Source organism: Pan troglodytes, chromosome 6 (genome assembly GCF_028858775.2).
Source record: "Pan troglodytes isolate AG18354 chromosome 6, NHGRI_mPanTro3-v2.0_pri, whole genome shotgun sequence".
NCBI classification, from domain to species: domain Eukaryota; kingdom Metazoa; phylum Chordata; class Mammalia; order Primates; family Hominidae; genus Pan; species Pan troglodytes.
The window spans coordinates 165807386-165827482 of record NC_072404.2 but is presented as its reverse complement, the minus strand read 5'-3'; the positions used below and the strand labels follow the sequence as shown (position 1 = coordinate 165827482).

Genomic DNA, 20097 nt, shown 5'->3' with positions numbered 1-20097 from the left:
TTCGGCTGTGAATCTGTCTGGTTGTGGACTTTTTTTGGTTGGTAGGCTATTGATTATTGCCTCAATTTCAGACCCTGTTATTGGTCTATTCAGAGATTCAACTTCTTCCTGGTTTATCTTGGGAGAGTGTATGTGTCCAGGAATTTATCCATTTCTTCTAGATTTTCTAGTTTATTTGCATAGAGGTATTTATAGTATTTTTTGATGGTAGTTTGTATTTCTGTGGGATCAGTGGTGATATCCCCTTTATCATTTTTTATTGTGTCTATTTGATTCTTCTCTCTTTTCTTCTTTATTAGTCTTACTAGCAGTCTATCAATTTTGTCGATCTTTTCAAAAAACCAGCTCCTGGATTCATTGATTTTTTGAAGGGTTTTTTTTTGTGTCTATATCTCCTTCAGTTCTGCTCTGATCTTAGTTATTTCTTGCCTTCTGCCAGCTTTTGAATTCGTTTGCTCTTGCTTCTCTAGTTCTTTTAATTGTGATGTTAGGGTGTCAATTTTAGATCTTTCTTGCTTTCTCTTGTGGGCATTTAGTGTTATAAATTTACCTCTACACACTGCTTTAAATGTGTCCCAGAGATGCTGGTACATTGTGTCTTTGTTCTCATTGGTTTCAAAGAACATCTTTATTTCTGCCTTCATTTTGTTATTTACCCAGTAGTCATTCAGGAGCACGTTGTTCAGTTTCCATGTAGTTGAGTGGTTTTGAGTGAGTTTCTTAATCCTGAGTTCTAATTTGATTGCACTGTGGTCTGAGAGACAGTTTGCTGTGATTTCTGTTCTTTTACATTTGGTGAGGAGTGCTTTACTTCCAACTATGTGGTCAGTTTCGGAATAAGTGCGATGTGGTGCTGAGAAGAATGTATATTCTGTTGATTTGGGGTGGAGGGTTCTGTAGATGTCTATTAGGTCTGCTTGGTGCAGAGCTGAGTTCAAGTCCTGGATATCCTTGTTAACCTTCTGTCTTGTTGATCTGTCTAATATTGACAGTAGGGTGTTAAAGTCTCCCATTATTATTGTGTAGGCGTCTAAGTCTCTTTGTAGGTCTCTAAGGACTTGCTTTATGAATCTGGGTGCTCCTGTATCGGGTGCATATATATTTAGGATAGTTAGCTCTTCTTGTTGAGTTGATCCCTTTACCATTATGTAATGGCCTTCTTTGTCTCTTTTGATCTTTGTTGGTTTAAAGTCTGTTTTGTCAGAGATTAGGATTGCAACCTCTGCTTTTTTTTTTTTTTTTTTTTTTTGCTTTCCCTTTGCTTGGTAGATCTTCCTTCGTCTCTTTATTTTGAGCCTATGTGTGTCTCTGTATGTGAGATGGGTCTCCTGAATATAGCACACTGATGGGTCTTGACTCTTTATCCAATTTGCCAGTCTGTGTCTTTTAATTGGGGCATTAAGCTCATTTACATTTAAGGTTAATATTGTTATGTATGAATTTGATCCTGACATTATGATGTTATCTGGTTATTTTGCCAGTTAGTTGATGCAGTTTCTTCATAGCATCAATGGTCTTTACAATTTGGCATGTTTTTGCAGTGGCTGGTACTGGTTGTTCCTTTCCGTGTTTCGTGCTTTCTTCAGGAGCTCTTGTAAGGCAGGCCTGGTGGTGACAAAATCTCTCAGCATTTGCTTGTCTGTAAAGGATTTTATTTCTCCTTGACTGATAAAGCTTAGTTTGGCAAGATATGAAATTCTGGGTTGAAAATTCTTTTCTTTAAGAATGTTGAATATAGTCCCCAACTCTCTTCTGGCCTGTAGAGTTTCTGCCGAGAGATCCACTGTTAGTCTGATGGGCTTCCCTTTGTGGGTAACCTGACCTTTCTCTTTGGCTGCCCTCAACATTTTTTCCTTCATTTCAACCTTGGTGAATCTGACAATTATATTTCTTGGGGTTGCTCTTCCCAAGGATTATCTTTGTGGTGTTCTCTGTATTTCCTGAATTTGAATGTTGGCCTGCTTTGCTAGGTTGGGGAAGTTCTCCTAGATAATATCCTGAAGAGTGTTTTCCAATGTGGTTCCATTCTCCCTGTCACTTTCAGGTACGCCAATCAAATGTAGATTTGGTCTTTTCACATAGTCCCATATTTCTTGGAGGCTTTGTTTGTTTCTTTTTACTCTTTTCCCTCTAAACTTCTCTTCTCACTTTATTTCATTAATTTGATCTTCAATCACTGATACCCTTTCTTCCACTTGATCAAATCGGCTACTGAAGCTTGTGCATGCTTCACGTAGTTCTCCTGCCATGGTTTTCAGCTCCGTTATGTCATTTAAGCTCTTCTCTACACTGTTTATTCTAGTTAGCCATTTGTCTAATCTTTTTTCAAGGTTTTTAGCTTCCTTGCGATGAATTCGAACATCCTCCTTTAGCTCAGAGAAGTTTGTTATTACTGACCTTCTGAAGCCTATCTGTCATCTCATCAAAGTCATTCTCTATCCAGCTTTGTTCCATTGCTGGCGAGGAGCTGCGATCCTTTGGGGGAGAAGAGGCGCTCTGGTATTTAGAATTTTCAGCTTTTCAGGTTTCTCTCCATTTTTGTGGTTTTATCTACCTTTGGTCTTTGATGTTGGTGACCTACAGATGGGGTTCTGGTGTGGATGTCCTTTTTGTTGATGTTGATGCTATTCCTTTCTGTTTGTTAGTTTTCCTTCTAACAGTCAGGTCCCTCAGCTGCAGGTCTGTTGGAGTTTGCTGGAGGTCCACTCCAGACCTTGTTTGCCTAGGTATCACCAGCGGAGGCTGCAGAACAGGAAATATTGCAGAACAGCAAATATTGCTGCCTGATCCTTCCTCCGGTAGCTTTGTCCCAGAGGGGCACCTGCCTGTACGAGGTGTCAGTCGGCCCCTACTGGGAGGTGTCTCCCAGTTAGGCCACACAGGGGTCAGGGACCCACTTGAGGAAGCAGTCTGTCAGTTCTCAGAGCTCAAACGCTGTGCTGGGAGAACCACTGCTCTCTTCACAGCTGTCAGACAGGGAGGTTTAAGTCTACAGAAGTTTCTGCTGCCTTTTGTTCAGCTATGCCCTGCCCCCAGAGGTGGAGTCAACAGAGAAAGCAGGCCTTGCTGAGCTGCGGTGGACTCTGCCCAGTTCAAGCTTCCCCAGCTGCTTTGTTTACCTACTCAAGCCTCAGCAATGGCGGACGTCCCTCCCCGTGCCAGGCTGCTGCCTCGCAGGTTGATCTCAGACTGCTGTGCTAGCAGTGAGCAAGGCTCTGTGGGCGTGGGACCCTCCAAGCCAGTCATGGGATATAATCTCCTGCTGTGCTGTTTGCTAAGACTGTTGGAAAAGCACAGTATTTAGGCGGGAATGTCCCGTTTTTCCAGGTATAGTCTGTCATGGCTTCCCTTGGCTAGGAAAGGAAAATCCCCCGACCTCTTGCGCTTCCCTGGTGAGGCAATGCCCTGCCCTGCTTCGGCTCGCCCTCTGTGGGCTGCACCCACTGTCCAACCAGTCCCAATGTGATGAGGCAGGTACCTCAGTTGGAAATGCAGAAATCACCCATCTTTTGCAATGATCACATTGGGAACTGCAGACCGGAGCTGTTCCTATTTGGCTATCTTGGAACACACCAACATTCTTGATTTTTTGATCTTCTGTATGAAGTTGAGAATTGGCCAATCACATACTAAGAAAACTCTGGTGAGATTTTGATTTGGATTGCACTGAATTTATGCATCAATTTGGAGGGAGATGCCATCTTTACAAAATGGAGTCCTCTCACCTGTGGACATAGTATATGTCTTTTTTATTTAATTTAGGTATTCATTAATGTTTTTCAATAAAGTTTTATGATTTTCTTTACCAGTCTTGAGTGTCTAGATTTATTTCTAAGTATCTTATAGTTTTGTTGCTACTGTAAATTAAAGAAAATTTTTTTTCCTTAAAAAAAGCCAGCAAGGCATTTATTTTTGTCATATAGAGCTGTTCAAAGGTAAGTATCCAGGATTCGTTGGGCATATTCAATTAATGTTGTTGAGGGTCCAGCCTCCTTAGTCTTTTGTATCATTTCCAACCTCTGACTATTACCTGCTTAGCCACAAGATGGCTCCTCCAGTGCCAGGTATGGGGTCCTGATTCCTGGGAGAAGGGGAGGAAGCAGGGAGCAGAAAGTAGGGACACCAATTCTTTCTGTTCCCAGTGAATTCTCTTGACTTCTCATTGGCTGAGAGTGTGGGTCACTGCAATCCTCAGTTGCAAGGAAGGCTGGTAGTAGCGACTTAAAAACAAAACAAAACTGGATTTCTATTAGTAAGGAAGAGAGAATGACGATTGGATTGACTGTGAGTGGCCTCTTTGTCTCTGGCATACAGCTCTTGAATACAGCCATACTAATTTGGTTGTTATATCTTTTTTCCCCATCCTTTTACTATCTTTCTGTATCTTTGCTTTAGTTGTGTTTTGTGTAACTAGCATATGGATGAGTTTTATAAAAATACAGTCTGTCTATCTGGTTCAAATGGACTATTTTATCCATTTATATTTATTGCAGTTACTCATAAACTTAATTTATAATCATCATTTTTTTTTGCTTTCTATTTATTTGTCTCACTTTAAAAAATATAGTCATGCAGATCATTTAAGGGTTTAGTTGAAGGTAAATTTCTCCAGCAGAATTTGCATTTGTTTCTGACAGGTGTCAGGGGTCACTACCATCTTGAGAACCTTTAAATTATTTTCTCAGGGTTTGGGGGTTTATCCAAGGAGTGGGAATTCCATCCATAAGTCCATGTTAGGGCCAGCTTGTATTCACGAATCTTCATCTGACTCCTTTCACCAAGAGTTTACTTTTCATCTCCCTCGAAGGAGTGGATTTTTTCCCAAATGTCCTCTGAAAGTGAAGATTTATACTGGGTCCTTCACTGTAACTCTCCAGCTTAAGTGGCTCTAGGCTTCTTTTACTGTCTTTCACATAGTTATTAAGTGCAGTTTTGGGTTGCAAGAGGTTGGCAGATGCCCTCAGGGCAGTGTGCAAGAAAGAGTTAACACAGAGGGTCACCCTTTACAAGGTTTTGCTACCCTTGGCTGTCTTCTAGGAATTGGGCTTCTGGAATGTTCCTTGGCTGATAAGGTGGTTTTGTATGCCTGCATACTAAATTCCAGTCTATCAGCTTGCCTCGACTGTACAATGTGATTTCAGGTGGACACCTGCTTTTCCTCTGAGAGTCTGGAATTGCAGTAGCTGTGCAGGTGGAGGGAGTGCCTATGTGGCCAGCTCTCAATAAAAACCCTGGTCTTTGAGTCTTAGGTGGGTTTCCCTGGGCAGAAACACTGCTGTGTTACTGTGTGGCCTCTCACTGTGGGAAGATATAGGAAGCCTGTGCCGGATTCTTCCAGAGTCCGCCTAATGTGTTCTTTCCCCACCTTGTGTATCCTTTTACTATAATATAACTTAGCCATGAACACAACTACATGCTGAGCCCTGTGGGTCCTTCAAGTGGAACACTGAGTATGTGGGTGGTTGTGGGACTGACACAGGCAGATACTGGCTTCTACTCTCTGAATTCTTGCCCCTACTTCTACTATAGGCTTTGATGGCCTCCATCTTTTTCTGGGTTCATAGTCATGAATTTAAAAATACATGATTCATATTTTATCAAGCAGTTTTAGGATTTTTTATGGGACAATTTGTAAGGGTTTCTATTTTGCCATATTGTTGGATGTCCTTTCTATGTTGTTGGATGTCCTATCGGTGTTATGTTGTCTACTTAATTTTTTCAAAGTCACAATAAAAAAAAATCTAATTCTTAAATTGCCAAGCATTCACCTTCTTAAATGTTAGTGGTAGGGAGTGGGCTCAGAGTCTCAGCCCCGTTCATCCTTTACTCCTAGGCTTTTGAACCTACAGCCACAGGATCAGCCTCAAAGAGGTTCTAGCTCCAGGGCCAGCAACTCTAGCCTGAGGCAGGAGGTTGGGGAGCTGTGGGAGGTTTGCCATTGGCTCCTTCTCCACTTCCTCTTCCAGCCAAGAGAAATTCCCTGGAATAACTAAGCGAGAACCTGGGAACAATAACATGAGAGTTTATTATCACATGACTACTCAGGAGGGGACATGAAGCGGAGCAGGATGGGGAAGGGGTGTAAGGAATGGGCAAGTGCTGCTGGAGCAGGGCTGTGGCCATGGTCATGGGGGCAGGATAACTGGGGCTGTTGAAGAGCCTCTTTTCCTCAGTCTGGTTCTTCTTCCAGCAGTCAGATTCAGGGACGCCGGTGCAGAAGCACCAGGCACTAATAATCAGGAGAGGCATGGCTAGATTCCACTCACTTCCAACATTTCCTTCTGGTCTCTTTTCTAACGGAAGAGGAAAGGCAAGACAATCGTGAGTGGGAGAGAAAGGGCGGAGTCTCTCCTCCAGGGGCAGCTTAGCTCTGGAGCTACCAGAATCAGCAGCATGGTACCTGATCCAAAGGCATAGCATGGATATGGACTTCCCTGGATTCCTGGGCTCTTTGACTTGGGGGCCACTTGGTTGGGGATAGGGGCTTTCTGGGCTGGGCCACCACTGGGTAGAAAGACAGGCATGATAATAGGTGGGACTTGGGTCATGGGCCCCTTTCTCCTCCCCAAACTGTCCACTGTCCATTCCTGTCTCCTTTGAGCAGTTCCACTGCCCCAAATACACAGGCACACACCTTAGGGACTCACCCCTTTGGTTGGGAATATTCTCCAGCAGTACAGCCACAGAGGGGCCAGAGATGCCAGAAGCAGCAGAATCCAGACACCCAAGAGCATGGCCTGAAGGGTTCTGAACAAGGCCTGGGGACAGAGGGCCAAGGCCATAAGCACCAGGATGACAGCTGCCTTCCTGCTCTGTCCCCATGCTCCTTATTGACCTGGGAAAATCTCTACCCCTTTATCTCCAAGTTCGTGGCTTCTGGAGGGGAAGTCAATGCATTCAATGTACAGAATACAGCTGGAAACTGCTCACATTGGGCCTGTGTCCTCATTTGTACAGTGACAGGTTTGGGCTATGATTTGATTCCCTGATAACCTCCAAGACTTCAGAGGATCAAGGGAAAACATGCATTTAACACCTTTGCAGCACTCGGCACACTTGCTATAGTGGTTCATTTATTATTATTTTAATGCTTGTATTTCCCACTTGTCTGTAACACCCTACAGGAGCCATTTCTATTTTGTCTGATGCTTTGTCTTTGGTGACAATACTCAAGCTTGGTGCAGAATAGGTAACACCTATTTCTGGTGGAGAACCTGACTCTTGCCCCTGGCCTGGCCTGGCCGTCCCTGCCCCACCTGCTGCTGCCCCTTCCCCTTGGCCACCTACCTTCAGCATGTCCATGAAGGAGGTACATAGGTGTAGCCTTCTGACTTCTTCTGGACTCTGAGTGGGGGCTGGGGTGTTCCAGTCGCTCGAGCTGGAGATGTGGCAGGCACTGTTGTAATAAGAGTAGCCATATCGGAAATCTTCATTCCAAAGTTTGAGGGCAGCGATGGCTGTGGAGAAAGCTGCCAGCGCTAGCAGAGTCCTCAGCAGGGCCTGGGGAGGGAGGAGGCAGAGAGAAATCTTTGTGTTTCAGTCTCTCTCAGAGTCCAGTCGGGGGAAAAAAGGGCAAGGCCCAGAGAAGCCTGCAACAGGGCAGGAGATTGGGGTGACCTCCAGCCTGAACCTGGTCCCCTCCTATGCCCTTCCCTGAACTTACCCAGTATGTACCACCCCGTTTCTCGTAAATGAAGGCAGCAGCTCCAGCCAGCACAGCCTGGGGAGAGATTGAGCCAGGAGCAGGCTTAGCACAGGAAATGCAACTCCTCTCCCACGAGAGAGCCTCCATGCAGGCCCTTCCCCAGCATACAGCTTGGGCCGGAGGTTTCATGCTAAGCTTTATTATCCATGGTAAGATAATTGCTGAGAGGGTGGAGCCTGGATCCAATTCCTGAGGCTGCAAAAGGCCCTGCTTTAGTGACACCTAAGAGCTTGTGGTCAAGCCAGGTGTGAGCCCCTCTTCCCTTCTAAACCTTCCTTTTTAAACAACACCAAGTGCTTTATGAAAGTTCTAGGGATGGTGGGATCCTGTGGATAAAAGTCGTGGGGTGCTGGAGAAGATCTCAATGAAGGGTGAGTCTATACAGAGTGGGCACTGTTAGGTCTAGAAGCCTGTCCTAACAGTGCCCAATAATCCACTCAGCTGGGCTTGAAGAACAGGAAATCTAGTATATCCCAGTGGACAGGTGGACCTGAATCCTGTTTGGCTAATTCTGTAACTAAGCTGGGTATTTTGCCACAGGCTGGGTGAAGGTAATTACTTCGGCTTCTGTCAGTAAATATGAGTGTTTTAGTGTTATTCTGAGAGTGTAGGTACCATGACCAGCCTACCCAGCTCCTGTGCAAACTGCACACACCCATCTGTTGACAACAATTCCTGGGTTTCCATTGTGTGCAGAGCCTGTGGAGGACAATGGGAATAACCAGGGGGTGATGCTTCCTGGGGGACCACATACTATCTGGAACGCTCTGCCTCCCCCATCTCAATGCAAGTATCTGGAGATGAGCAGGTCCTTAGATCCTTAGTTGACATTAACTGTTGAAGGCGGGGAGAGGCGGCCAGCCTGGTGGGAGCAGCACTGGGCAGGGTATGGGAGAGCAGACAGTGTGAATAGGACATGCCACCACCGCCCTCAGCTGTTTGCTCATCTGAACAGGCAGGGAATGGTCCTGGATAATCAGATCTCTCCGACTGCCAGCATTCTGTGGCGCCATGTTGGAGGAAGGCAATCAGGAGAGCAATGCCCCACCCCTCTCACAGGCAGTCAAGCACTGTCCTGCTCTACTCACCACAGCCCCTGTCCAGATGGCAGCTCCCGAGGTGACCAGGAGGGTGTAGTCGCGGATGTAGAAAAATCCTCCCAGGACTGCACTCAAGATCCCCAGCACGATCTGTATCACCTGAAAGACAAAGGACCCAAGATCCCGGCTTCTAGGTGGACCTGCCACTGCAGGGATTAACCGCTAAAACCCCCAAAAGAGAGGGAGAGGTAGAGAGAGAGAGACAGAAAGAAGAGAAGAGAAGAGAAGAGAAAAGGAGAAGAAAGAGGAGGAGAAGGAGAAAGAAGAAGAGGCAGGAGGAGGAGAAAAGAGAAGGGAAAGGAAGGAGAGGAGAGCCGGCCCATCCTGAGTTTGGCCCAGAGGAAAGGATGGACTCAGGGCTCCACTGATTGGGACTCTGCATGGTCAATGGCTCCTCCACACCCCTTCAGCCCAGAGCCTCCCCTCCCCAGGCTCTTACTGAGAAGGCCAGAGAATCACATCGCTAAGTAAGAAGACATAACTGGCTCGGTGTCCTGTTCAGAGGGAGGCTGGCAGAGAGTGCTGCTGCGGCTGGAGGTGGGGAGTCCCTCCCGCCGCCCCACGAGGCAGGCCGTCACACTCACCCACGAGGCCACCAGCAGCCGGCTGCTGCCCCTGGCCTGGGTGGCCCGGGGCCGCAGCACAGAGCAGCAGGTGAGCAGGAGCTTGGCCAGGGCAGACTCCTGGTGGATGTGCACATCGATGTGGGTGTGCTGTGGGGCCTCTGGGGCCATCTCATCACTGTCGGCTGTTCCCATTGTCAGGGACACAGTCTATGAGGAAGGGAGCACCAGAGAGGAAGGGCTGTCAGAAGATTTTCGCAGATTTCATTGGAGTTGGGGAGGTCAGGGGCCAGTGGTGGCTCAAAGTCACCCAGTGAATGGCTGTCCTGGTCACAGGGCCGCACCCCCGGCCCCTCACGAGGGGAATGTGTGTAGCAGAGGGGGCTGCTGACCATGCTGGAGCTGCGGCGACTACTGAGCCTGCGGGAACCTCCCCTTTCGCCCAAGATCTGCTCTGTCCCCCTCATCCTCCTCCCAGGGCCCTGGCGTCTGGGTCAAGCAGCGCCCCACACCTCGACCCCTCACCCCCTCCTCCCGGGCTCTTCCTGCGGCCTCCCCTCCACAGTCCGCAGGCTCTGGGACAGGACCGAGTCCTTGGCTGCCTGTGGAGCTCCTGTGCCAGCAGCTGCGCCCCGGCTGCGCTCCGGATACCCCCATCCCCGCCACCGCCGACCTCCCGCTCCACCGACTGCTGCTCACGCCCGACGGGTTCACGCCGCCCCTGCCCCGTGAAGGACCGCGCTGCGGTGCGGAGGTAGGTCAAAAGCCGGGGCCGCACCTGGCTTCCTCCGCAGTCCCCTTCCTGGAGTCTCATCCCTGGGTGGGGGTCCCTCCTATGCTCCTCCAACTGTGCGGAGGCAGCTCGGGGTGCGTGCGGAAGGAGGCCCGGGGGCCGCCGGGAGTGGGGTGCCGCCTCACCTGCGCTCCTCGGGACCTACGAGCGGGCGGCGGGAGGGCTGGGGCGCTGGCTGGAGAAGTGGGTTGAGAGTTGGAGGGGGAGGCGGGGAGGGGAGGCGGGGGTGGGGCTGAACTTCAGCCCCTCGGGTTCAGGACAGGCTGCAGGGCCTGGGGTCCGTCTGGGGTTCTCCTGCTGCGCGAGGGTCACTGGGCTCTGGGGAGCTGGGAGGGTCCGCGGGCGGACGGCCCTGGGAAAGCCCGTGGGGTCGTTCTCGCCTCCAGCCCCGCCCGGCCAGGGCCGGCGTGCAAGTGTGCGCGAGTGGGAGCGCAGGGGGCGCGCGGGGGCTCGGTCTTCTCCCGCCCGGTCCGCTCCTCCGGGCGGAACCCCCTTGCCGGGCCCCCGGGCCGCAGCTGGTTTCGGGAAACCGCGCAGCCTGGGCGGGGCCGCAGCCCCCACTCGTGCATCTGCCGTCTCCGCCCTCCCGTCGCTCCCCTGCTCGGGGTCAGCTAGTGTCCGCTCTGCTCGGCCGCGGGCTCCCGGAGGACTGCAGGTGAGGCAGGGCCTCCGCGGCCCGGGAGACCCTCTTGCCGCAGGACCCTCTGTCACGAGGAGTCCCCAGGGCCATGCCCCCACCCCGTCCTGTCCACAGGACGTCTTTCTTCCTCCAACCTGGTTTCCAGGAGGACTCACGTAGGAGGGAGGGACAGCTGGGTGCAGGTGTTTCTCCCCAGAAAAACGGCTGGAGAGCGGGAGGAGAGGCCTGGGGCTGGCGCGTCCCGTCCACCTTCCGCCGCCTGCACGCCTGGACCCTGGCTGGAGCCCTACGGTGGGGTGGCTCCTGGGACGGGGCCAGGGCGCGGCGGGGCTGCCGGACGCTTTCCCCAGCCCCGGGGCACGGGAAGAGCTGGACAGAGGAAAGTGTTCGGGGCAGCCGGGAAGAGCCCACCACCTACCAGGCGTCGGGCGGCCCGCAGGGGAATCTCCGTGGTGCCGGCCTGGTTCAGATCCGACTCTTCAGGCGGGGGCGAGGCAGATCTAGGGGTTGGCGTGGGGCGGGGGAAGCGGTGGTCCTGGGGGCCCGGAGGTAGCTGGAACCCGAGGTGCCCTCAGGGCGAGGCCTGGGCCGTCAAGGGAAGGTCTGGCTGGAATCTGGGGCTGGGCTTCCTTTTGCGGGAAGCAGTCTGAAGCTCCTTTGTGCGTGTGCGGAGTTGTCTAACTCCTGTCCTTTCTAACCCCAACGAGGCCAGGTGGGTGAAAGAGTGAAACTGCTTTGAAAAGTAGATAGAGTACGAATGGGAGGTGTTATTAGAATTGTTAATAATATTTGATTTAAACTGTGATACTTAGCCAGGATGTCCATTAGAATTGCCTATGCAGGATTTATTTTAGAGCCAGGCAAGCTGATTCTAAAGTGCACGTGAAGAAGTAGTCTAGCAAAAATGGCCATGACAATTCTGAAAGAAAAACCACACGAGGGGATCATGAAACAGCCCAATTAGCATTAAGCTCCATGTTAAAATTGTGGTAATGATGCCTAGCCCATGAGACATGCCAATGGGCTGAATATAAGGACTAGAATAGGCCTACATTCCTAGGGGAACTTCATTTCTGCTCAGGAGAGAATTTTAAATCACTGAGAAAAAGAGGATGTATTTTCCGCAAATGGAACGTATCTTTCAGAAGTTAAACATCTGAATGACAGCAACAGAACTTGGATCCGTGTCTCCCAACGGCCAAGGTTGGTCACCCAGCTCCCAAATTCCAGATGGTCGGCATTTAAAAGTGAAAACTGAAAGCATAAAGGCACTTAGAAGAAAATGTGGAAGATTATTTTATAATCTTGAAACGGGGAAGTCCTTTAAAAGTGTAAGAGCTAGACACCATAAATAGAATGAAATAGAACATGGATTGTATGAATATACAAGCAAGGTCAAAAAATAAACTTCAAATTGTAAAGAAACATTTGAAACTCATATCACAAACGGTAATTTTGTGAATAAAGAACTTCCATAGAAAAAAGCAAAACAAAACAAAACCAAACAAGGACATAGGATGTGAACGGAGAGCTCACAAAAGAAGAAATAAAAATGGCCCTTAACATATGAAAAGACAATCAACCTCACTCATAATAAGAGAACTATGGGCCAGGCGTGGTGGCTCACACCTGTAATTGCAGCACTTTGGGAGGCTGAGGTGGGAGGATTGCTTGAGTCCAGGAGTTTGAGACCACCCTGGGCAACAAAGCAACACCCCATCTCTCTCTCTAAAGGAGAACTGGCCGGGCGCGGTGGCTCACGCCTGTAATCTCAGCACTTTGGGAGGCCGAGGCGGGCGGATCATGAGGTCAGGAGATCGAGACCATCCTGGCTAACACGGTGAAACCCCGTCTCTACTAAAAATATAAAAAATTAGCTGGGCTTGATGGCGGGCGCCTGTAGTCCCAGTTACTCGGGAGGCTGAGGCAGGAGAATGGCGTGAACCCGGGAGGTGGAGCTGGCAGTGAGCCGAGATCGCGCCACCCTAGCCTGGGCGACAGAGCGAGACTCCGTCTCAAAAAATGAATAAATAAATAAATACATAATAAAAAAATGAAATAAAAGAAAACCATGGATTAAAAATATATGGAAATCATTACAGAAAGCAGGTCAGTGGTTGCTCATGGCCAGTGGTTGGGGGTATTTTCTGGGGAGGGGCTTTAGGGAATGTATTGCTGTGTAGGAATGTCCTTTATCTTGATTGTAGCTGTAATTGCACAAATGTGTAAATTTGTCAAAACTCGTTGAGATATACATTTAAAATGGGACATTTTTATTACATAAAATTGATTAAAATCAATGCATTTTTCCCCATATAAAAGGAAAAAGATAAAAGAGTTTGCCTCCTGCATGTGAATTGCTACCACCTCCGTGGAGGAAAACTGACAATATCTACTAAAATTGCAAATGCGCATTCCTGTTGCCCTGCCAATTCCACATTGTCTGTAATGGAAAAGGATTGGAAATAACCTAAATGTCTGCCAATAGGGAACCACTTAAATAAATTATGAGGAATTCATACTCTCAAAATATATGCAGTCACACAAATGAGTGAAGAAGCTTTTGTGAAAGTTGTCAGAATCATAATCGAGTCACTTGAGTTAAAAAAAAAATCTGAAAATGGAAGGCCCACAAGGCAGGGTTCTCATGCGTAAATAACCTGGGAACAAAAGTCATCACAAAGGACTCTGTAAAATGACAACCTTACACAAAAAAATACTTCTGTGAGGACATCCACCAGCAACTGCCTGTCTAACCCTGGACTTGTGTCACCCTTGTTATTGATCCTTGTAGCCAAAGATGATCACCTCAAAGAGATTATGTAAGTCTCCCCATTTTTCCTTTAAAAACCTTTGTCTTCCTTTACCTCCCTGAATGTGCACATGATTTACTATGGTAAGCATATTCTCATTGCAATGCCCTATTCCAGAATCAATCTCATTTTCTTTTGGAGACCCTCTCTCTGTTATTTAGGTTGACACTTTTTATGGACTCATGTAGGATTATTCTAAAAACATATGATCGTGTGATCACAGCATCATGCAAATCAGTGTGTATAGTATGCTGCTATTTGTGGGAAAAGGGGGGAGAAATACTTTTTCACACTTTTGTATGCAAAAATGTCATGGTAGGATTTATAAGAAACTGATAATATTACTTTGCATCTGCAAGGCAAATAGGTGGTTGAGGGAAAAAGATGAGCGATAAGGTTTTAAAGGTATATATACCCTTTTGTATCTCTTAACTTTTTTATGTGTAAAATCACTATTGATTTCCAGTGCCATTGATATCTGCACTGGGAAGACCCTTTGAATTTTGACAAAGACACTGTTTTTTGTTTGTTTGTTTGTTTGTTTTTGTTTTTTTTGAGATGGAGTCCCACTCTGTCACCCAGGCTGGAGTGCAGTGGCAAGATCTGAGCTCACTGCAACCTCAGCCTCCCGGGTTGAAGTGATTCTCCTGCCTCAGCCTCCTGAGTAGCTGGGACTACAGGTGCGCACCACCATGCGAATTTTTGTATTTTTAGTAGAGAAGGAGTTTTGCCACATTGGCCAGGCTGGTCTTGAACTCCTGACCTCAGGTAATCCACCCACCTCAGCCTCCCAAAGCACTGGGATTACAGGCGTGAGCTATTGTGCCCAGCTGGGATCTTGACAAAGACACTATTTCTCTCCTTTCACCTGTGCTGTGTATTTTTCCCTCACCTAGTTCCCAGACCTCACTGCCATATGTCTTCTCCCTGGCAGGCAGGATGACGCAAAACACGGTGATTGTGAATGAAGTTGCTATGGCCTCTAGGCCATCCCAGCCCACCCACGTCAACGTCCACATCCACCAGGAGTCAGCTTTGACACAACTGCTGAAAGCTGGAGGTTCTCTGAAGAAGTTTCTTTTTCACCCTGGGGACACTGTGCCTTCCACAGCCAGGATTGGTTATGAGCAGCTGGCTCTAGGGGTAAGACTGGGCTGGTGCGGGGTTGGGGGGCACGTTAACGAGGTGATGAGGTCAATTAAAATATAGAGCCAAATCTTCAAAATTAAAACGTTTTATTTGGGAGGAGAGAATTTCAATTTGGGGCATACACACAGACCAGGTGGTCTCCAGTATGTCTTTAGAACAAAGAGAAGGTTAGAGGCTTATAAAAAGGAGAAATGTTACATATTGCCCTTCATGAAAGATCATAGGTTTTGGGGAGCTGGGGAGCTCTGATGGGTGAGCGATGGCATGAGTAAAACTAATCCTAGAGTTGTAGCAAGGTCAGAAGCTGTTAGATAAAGCTGGTTTCAAGTTGCAGCAGGCAGCTTCAGCAGCCTGATTTGTAGAGAATTACATTTTGGGAGCAACATTTTGTGCCCCGAGTGCTTTTTGCCCCTGGCCTCTCGACTCTGTTTTAGTTGAGTTTGACAAGAATGACCCCATTTGTAGGCTCAGCTTTCACAATGGAAACTCTCCTTCTTCAATAGGATGCAAAAGAGGAAAGTGGGTTGAATTCCCATGAGAGGGACATGAGAAATCACTATTTATATCTCATTCTGTGTAGGAAAAAGTTGTAAGTATCCCCACAGAAATTTGGATGGAAAGGAAGAATCGACCTCCTCTTTGGCGCAGAGGAGTCGGTCCCAGCCAGAGGTAGGGCAACAGGAAGAACAGTCTAGAGGCTGTTAATTCGGTTTCATTGACCCCACATGGACTGAAAGCCTACAGGTGCAAGGCAATGTGTTCAGCACTTCAGGCCAAGCTACAGAGAGAATCCCTGGGCTATATCTGGAAGTACTCAGTGACCATCAGAAGGAACAGCAGCTACACTAATGACTGGAACTAAAGGTAGATCAGGTGAGGGAGAAGCACATCTGACATCCTTGAGGGCAGGAGAACCCTGAATGGAGAAGGAATAGGTATAGACAGAGGTGGAAGATGGACAAAAAAGAATTCCAGGTTAAAGAATGGCAGGAGCAAAGGCAAAGAGGCCAGAAGGCATAGGGCAAGTTCTATAATGGTTAAGAGTAAAGGGAATGGGCTTCATGAATGGGTGATTTGGGCCCATATTGCTGAGAGCCTTGAAAGACCAGGTGAGGAGTCTGTCCTGAATCAGCTTTGACAGTGAGAACGCTGTCAATGGATTCTGAGCAGGAACCTGCCTCAGAGTCAGGAGGCATCCAGGTGAGAAGGATCGAGGATCTGCACTCGCATAATCATAGCAGGAATGGTGAGGAGACAAAGGAGTCCCTGTCCTTCGCAGACCTCCATGGCATGGGAGTGAAGGGGTTTGGGGCATAAGGAAAGAGAGGCATTCACAGCATGCAGAGGGTTGAAGTGTGGGTGACCAGGAGATCGGAGCCCTGAAAGTCAGGAGGAGCAGCCATTCGAGAGGTGTGTGTGTGTGGTAGTAGGGGATTTGGATGTGACAAATCCGAGATGCCGGTAGGATGTGGAGGTGGTGACAGTTGGGTTTTCCAGGAAGAAGAGGAGTTCTCTTCTGAGTTGGAGTTGGGTGTGTGAACGGCTTATTGGGGTATGACACCTATGAAATGAAAAGAGGGGGAGCAGGATTGGGCAGGAGGAACCATCAGGCTGCAATGCAGACTCTGCCAGGCCAGTGGGGAGCTCCCAGGCAAAGGTTGCCCACTGCAGGAGTTCCACACTGGGTGGAGATGGCCCTTGAGCCACTGTCTTGCTTAATCATTGGCTGGGGGGCCCTCCTCAGTGTGTGTCTTCAGCTTGAAAAATTAGGGTGACCCTGAAGGAGCTGACAACTGCAGGCTGTCAGCAATCAAACAAGCCCTTTCTTGAAGGAGGTCTCAGCGGCACTTCTTTGTGTCTGCCACAGAGCCCTGAAGAGTGTGTGTTTGGATCTGAAGAGAAAGGATAGGCCAGAAGCTCAGGTCAGGCTGGGGGTTTGGATGGGACAACGGGACCTCTGAAGGAGAATGGGGGGGAAGAAGTGGGAATCTTCAGGTGGGATGAGAAAGTGTGGAAGTTGGGAAAAATTGATGAAGGATAAATAGCCAAGCCTATGAGAAGGGTGAGGGGAGACCCAGGCCAGTGCTGCTTCATGGATTTTAAGGGGACAGAATCTTCCAGAATCAGAGCTGCAGAGAGGTCAAGGCAGAGGAAAAGGAGAGGAGAGCCACCTAGGTAGGAGCCAGGCAGCTGGTCCCAGGGCAGCCGGGGCACGTGGACTCACGGGAAGGGGTCTGGTCTCTCATCCTGTCTTGCAGGTGACTCAGATATTGCTGGGGGTTGTGAGTTGTGTTCTTGGAGTGTGTCTCAGCTTGGGGCCCTGGACTGTGCTGCGTGCCTCAGGCTGTGCCTTCTGGGCGGGGTCTGTGGTGAGTAAGGAACAGGCTGTGAGCCTGGAGGGAGGCAAGTGGTGATGGGCAAGAAGGCGCTTATGGATCTTGGTTGGGGCTTTGGGGAAGCGACCAAAGTCTCTGGAGCCAAATGGCCTTTGGCCATGAGGAGGCTGCTCTGGGGTGTAGCTGAAACCCTGTCACTTCCATTTTTCTCTTGAAGACAGATGGGAGGGGTGGGGCAGGTATAGGTGGAATCCTGGTCTGTGTGTCAGAGTTCTTTGTCTGTCCCTGGGATCCTGCTTCACATTGGCTATTCTGGGAACTGCTGGTGAGAGGGTGATGATAGACCAATTCAGAAGAGTAAACTGGAGGCCTTTTTCTGGTGTCTCTTTTCAGGTGATCGCAGCAGGAGCTGGGGCCATTGTCCATGAGAAGCACCCGGGCAAACTTGCTGTGAGTCTTGGACACCCTCTCTCCACCTTGTTCACTGACCCCCTCCTGAGTTCTGCTCCATTATCTGTCTTCTGCCCTTTGGTTGTCAATATCTTGGGGTCTTTCTTGGAGGGGAGGAGAGGGTTTCCTGGACAGGGGCTGGGGAAGAGGAGATGGGTTTGAGGCGGGGACCTCATGACTCTTCCACCGCTTGAAGGAGCCTGTGTCTTGACCCTCTTTCTCTTCCAGGGCTATATATCCAGCCTGCTCACCCTGGCAGGCTTTGCTACAGCTATGGCTGCTGTTGTCCTCTGCATGAATAGCTTCATCTGGCAAACTGAACCCTTTTTATACATCGACACTGTGTGTGATCGCTCAGACCCTGTCTTCCCTACCACTGGGTACAGATGGATGCGGCGAAGTCAAGAGAACCAATGGCAGAAGGAGGAGTGTAGAGCTTACATGCAGATGCTGAGGGTGAGCAGGAAGAGTCCAGTCTTCGGGGACCCATCACAGCTCTTTGTTCCCAGGGAGCTGGGGGCCCTGGAGGACAGAGATGTAGGCTCTTTGAGCTTGGACTTCATGCTGGGTCTTTCATTCAGGAGGTTTTAATGTAAGCTACAGACATTTTTCAGACCTCATGACACGAAGATTCTCTGAATCAAGGAGGATGAGGAATAAAGAGGAGACATTTCAGAGAGGAGATAGTGGGTCACCCTTCTGGCTTTTCTGGTGTGTTGGTATCACAGTTTTCCATTACTGAATTAAAAACCACACCAAAATATAGTGGCTTAAAATGACAACTTATTATTTCTCACGGTGCTGTGAGTTGGCTGGATTCAGATAAGCCATCCTCACTCACAGGTTTTCTCATGCAGTTACAGTCAGATGGGGGTGAAGTTATCCAAGTGCTCGCCGAGGCTGGAGGTCTGAGATGATGCAGTTGCATGGTCCGGAGCTCAGCGGGGGCTGTCAGCAAGAGCCGGCGATGGCTTCTCCACTTGGCTTGGGCTTCTCATAGCACAGAAACTGGATTCCAATGGGGAGTACCCTAGTTGCAAGCATTTCAGGAGACAGAAAGTAGAAGCTGCCAGACCAGCTAAGGGCTTCCCTGTCACTGTATAGTGTCACTTTCACTGTGGCCAAAGCAGTCCTAGGCCCTTCCAGATTCTACGGGTTGAAGGAATAGTCTCCACTTCTTGACAGGGAGTGATAAGTTCACTCTGCAGACAAGCCAACGGGATGGAAGCTGTGGCTGGAAACACAGTCAGCTGTGGTGGGAGCAGCAAGCTGGATAGAGTCAGTGCCTGGGTGGGTGGAGAGGGTGGTGATGTGGGCAGCATTGGAGTAGCTGACACCTGACTATCTTTGTTCTTCCCTTATCTCCAGAAGTTGTTCACAGCAATCCGTGCCCTGTTCCTGGCTGTCTGTGTCTTGAAGGTCATTGTGTCCTTGGCTTCCTTGGGAGTAGGTCTTCGAAACTTGTGTGGCCAGAGCTCCCAGCCCCTGGTGAGTTGTCGGGGAGGGGCCTCTGGGCAGTGTGAGTCTGGGTGGTGAGTGTGTGGGACAGGTAGGAGTGCGGGGCCAGGGGCACCCGAACCTGAGGCTGGGCCTGGTGCCCCTCAGCTTCTTTCCATATGCAGCTCTCCCCTTTGCTGTCTGGGGAATGTGGCCATCACCACGGTCCTGGGCCAACTGTCACCGCCCTGTGCCTCTCTGCGCCCTCCTCTGCTCTGATCTCCCCACTCTCCCCTCTGCCCTGCCCCAGGTGTTCGTCTGACTCCCCTTCCTCTGCCACCTTGTTTTTTTTTGCCTGATCTGCTTTTCCTGTCACCTTTTCCTTTCCCTCCTCCTTTCCTCTTTCTGCTTTCTGAGTTCTATGATGCTAACTCTGCCTGCATCCTTTTCCCCTAAGGATTTCTTTTTTCTTTTTTTTCCAGAATGAGGAAGGATCAGAGAAGAGGCTACTGGGGGAGAATTCAGTGCCCCCTTCGCCCTCTAGGGAGCAGACCTCCACTGCCATTGTCCTGTGAGCCGCCAAAGACCCCATGGGGTGCCCGCATGTCCCTGTCTAGGGCAGCCCAGGGCCCCCACTCCTGGCTCCTCACACTTGCCTCCCCTATGGCCGCTCTCCAGACCCTCCTCCTTTCTTCTCCCCACATCCGCACCTGCTGTTCCCACTCCGGGGTTCTCAAGTCCATGAACAGATATTGCTGCATTTTCCACAATGCTGATTAAACATAATAAACAATCCAGAAAAGCAGTTTTGCCCAGAAAGATATGGTTTCCCTTTGTTTATACACCTCGTGCGCCATGAAAGGCCTTTCTTTGTGTCGCTATGTATGAGGTTAAATGGGAGCTGATTTATCCCATTAAAACACTGTCCCAAGAAGATTAAATTTAATTATGTTCTGCTGTACATCCAGGTGGCAAAACCCTTTTTTATGATTTTCTTCAATTCAGTGTAAAGTGTAAGTCTAGTGGGCCTAGAATCTTCTTACCTGCTGAGATTGTCTAGGCTCCTACAACCTCGGCCTGTAGACTTAAGAGAACTGTGTGGAGCATGGAA

The 20097-nt window shown here is 49.0% G+C and overlaps 2 protein-coding genes across 12 annotated transcripts in view; one reads left to right on the top strand and one right to left on the bottom strand.

The window, feature by feature from the left end:
* The window catches only part of TMEM176B (transmembrane protein 176B), a 32459-nt gene extending 12654 nt beyond the window's left edge, over positions 1–19805 (top strand). The window contains exons 1-7 of one of the 6 annotated variants that reach the window (XM_003318902.7): positions 9754–10122; positions 14549–14757; positions 17022–17132; positions 17493–17549; positions 17778–18005; positions 18918–19037; positions 19469–19805. In XM_003318902.7, the coding sequence (XP_003318950.1) occupies positions 14554–14757; positions 17022–17132; positions 17493–17549; positions 17778–18005; positions 18918–19037; positions 19469–19561 (813 nt within the window). In that variant the 5' untranslated portion in view covers positions 9754–10122; positions 14549–14553 and the 3' untranslated portion in view covers positions 19562–19805. Of the gene's footprint in view, positions 1–9753; positions 10123–10711; positions 10817–11579; positions 12005–14548; positions 14758–17021; positions 17133–17492; positions 17550–17777; positions 18006–18917; positions 19038–19468 lie in introns of those variants that run through there. The other 5 variants (XM_001135907.5, XM_016945937.4, XM_016945938.4 and 2 more) reach the window with 5 other exon arrangements.
* On the bottom strand, positions 6002–10421 carry TMEM176A (transmembrane protein 176A). Of its 6 annotated transcripts, none has more exons than XM_063815821.1 (7): positions 10068–10421; positions 9390–9578; positions 8794–8904; positions 7664–7720; positions 7288–7500; positions 6648–6758; positions 6002–6293 (listed from the first exon to the last, which is right to left on the bottom strand). In XM_063815821.1, exons 2-7 carry the CDS (start codon positions 9561–9563, stop codon positions 6252–6254), a joined length of 708 nt encoding a protein of 235 aa, XP_063671891.1. In that variant the 5' UTR covers positions 9564–9578; positions 10068–10421; the 3' UTR covers positions 6002–6251. The 6 variants fall into 6 exon arrangements, with proteins under 6 accessions (XP_063671891.1, XP_519474.4, XP_003318949.2 ...); XM_519474.7 differs by having other exon boundaries at positions 10287–10367; XM_003318901.7 differs by having other exon boundaries at positions 10147–10345.
* Positions 19806–20097: the final 292 nt, after the last annotated feature.

Coding starts and splice junctions, on each gene's coding strand:
- TMEM176A (XM_003318901.7), bottom strand. CDS start 10,182: ATGAGACTCCAGGAAGGGGACTGCGGAGGAAGCCAG. Junction 8,905..9,389: donor GGCTGCTGGTGGCCTCGTGG/GTGAGTGTGACG, acceptor TTTGTCTTTCAG/GTGATACAGATCGTGCTGGG. Junction 6,759..7,287: donor CCTTCATGGACATGCTGAAG/GTAGGTGGCCAA, acceptor CTCTGTCCCCAG/GCCTTGTTCAGAACCCTTCA.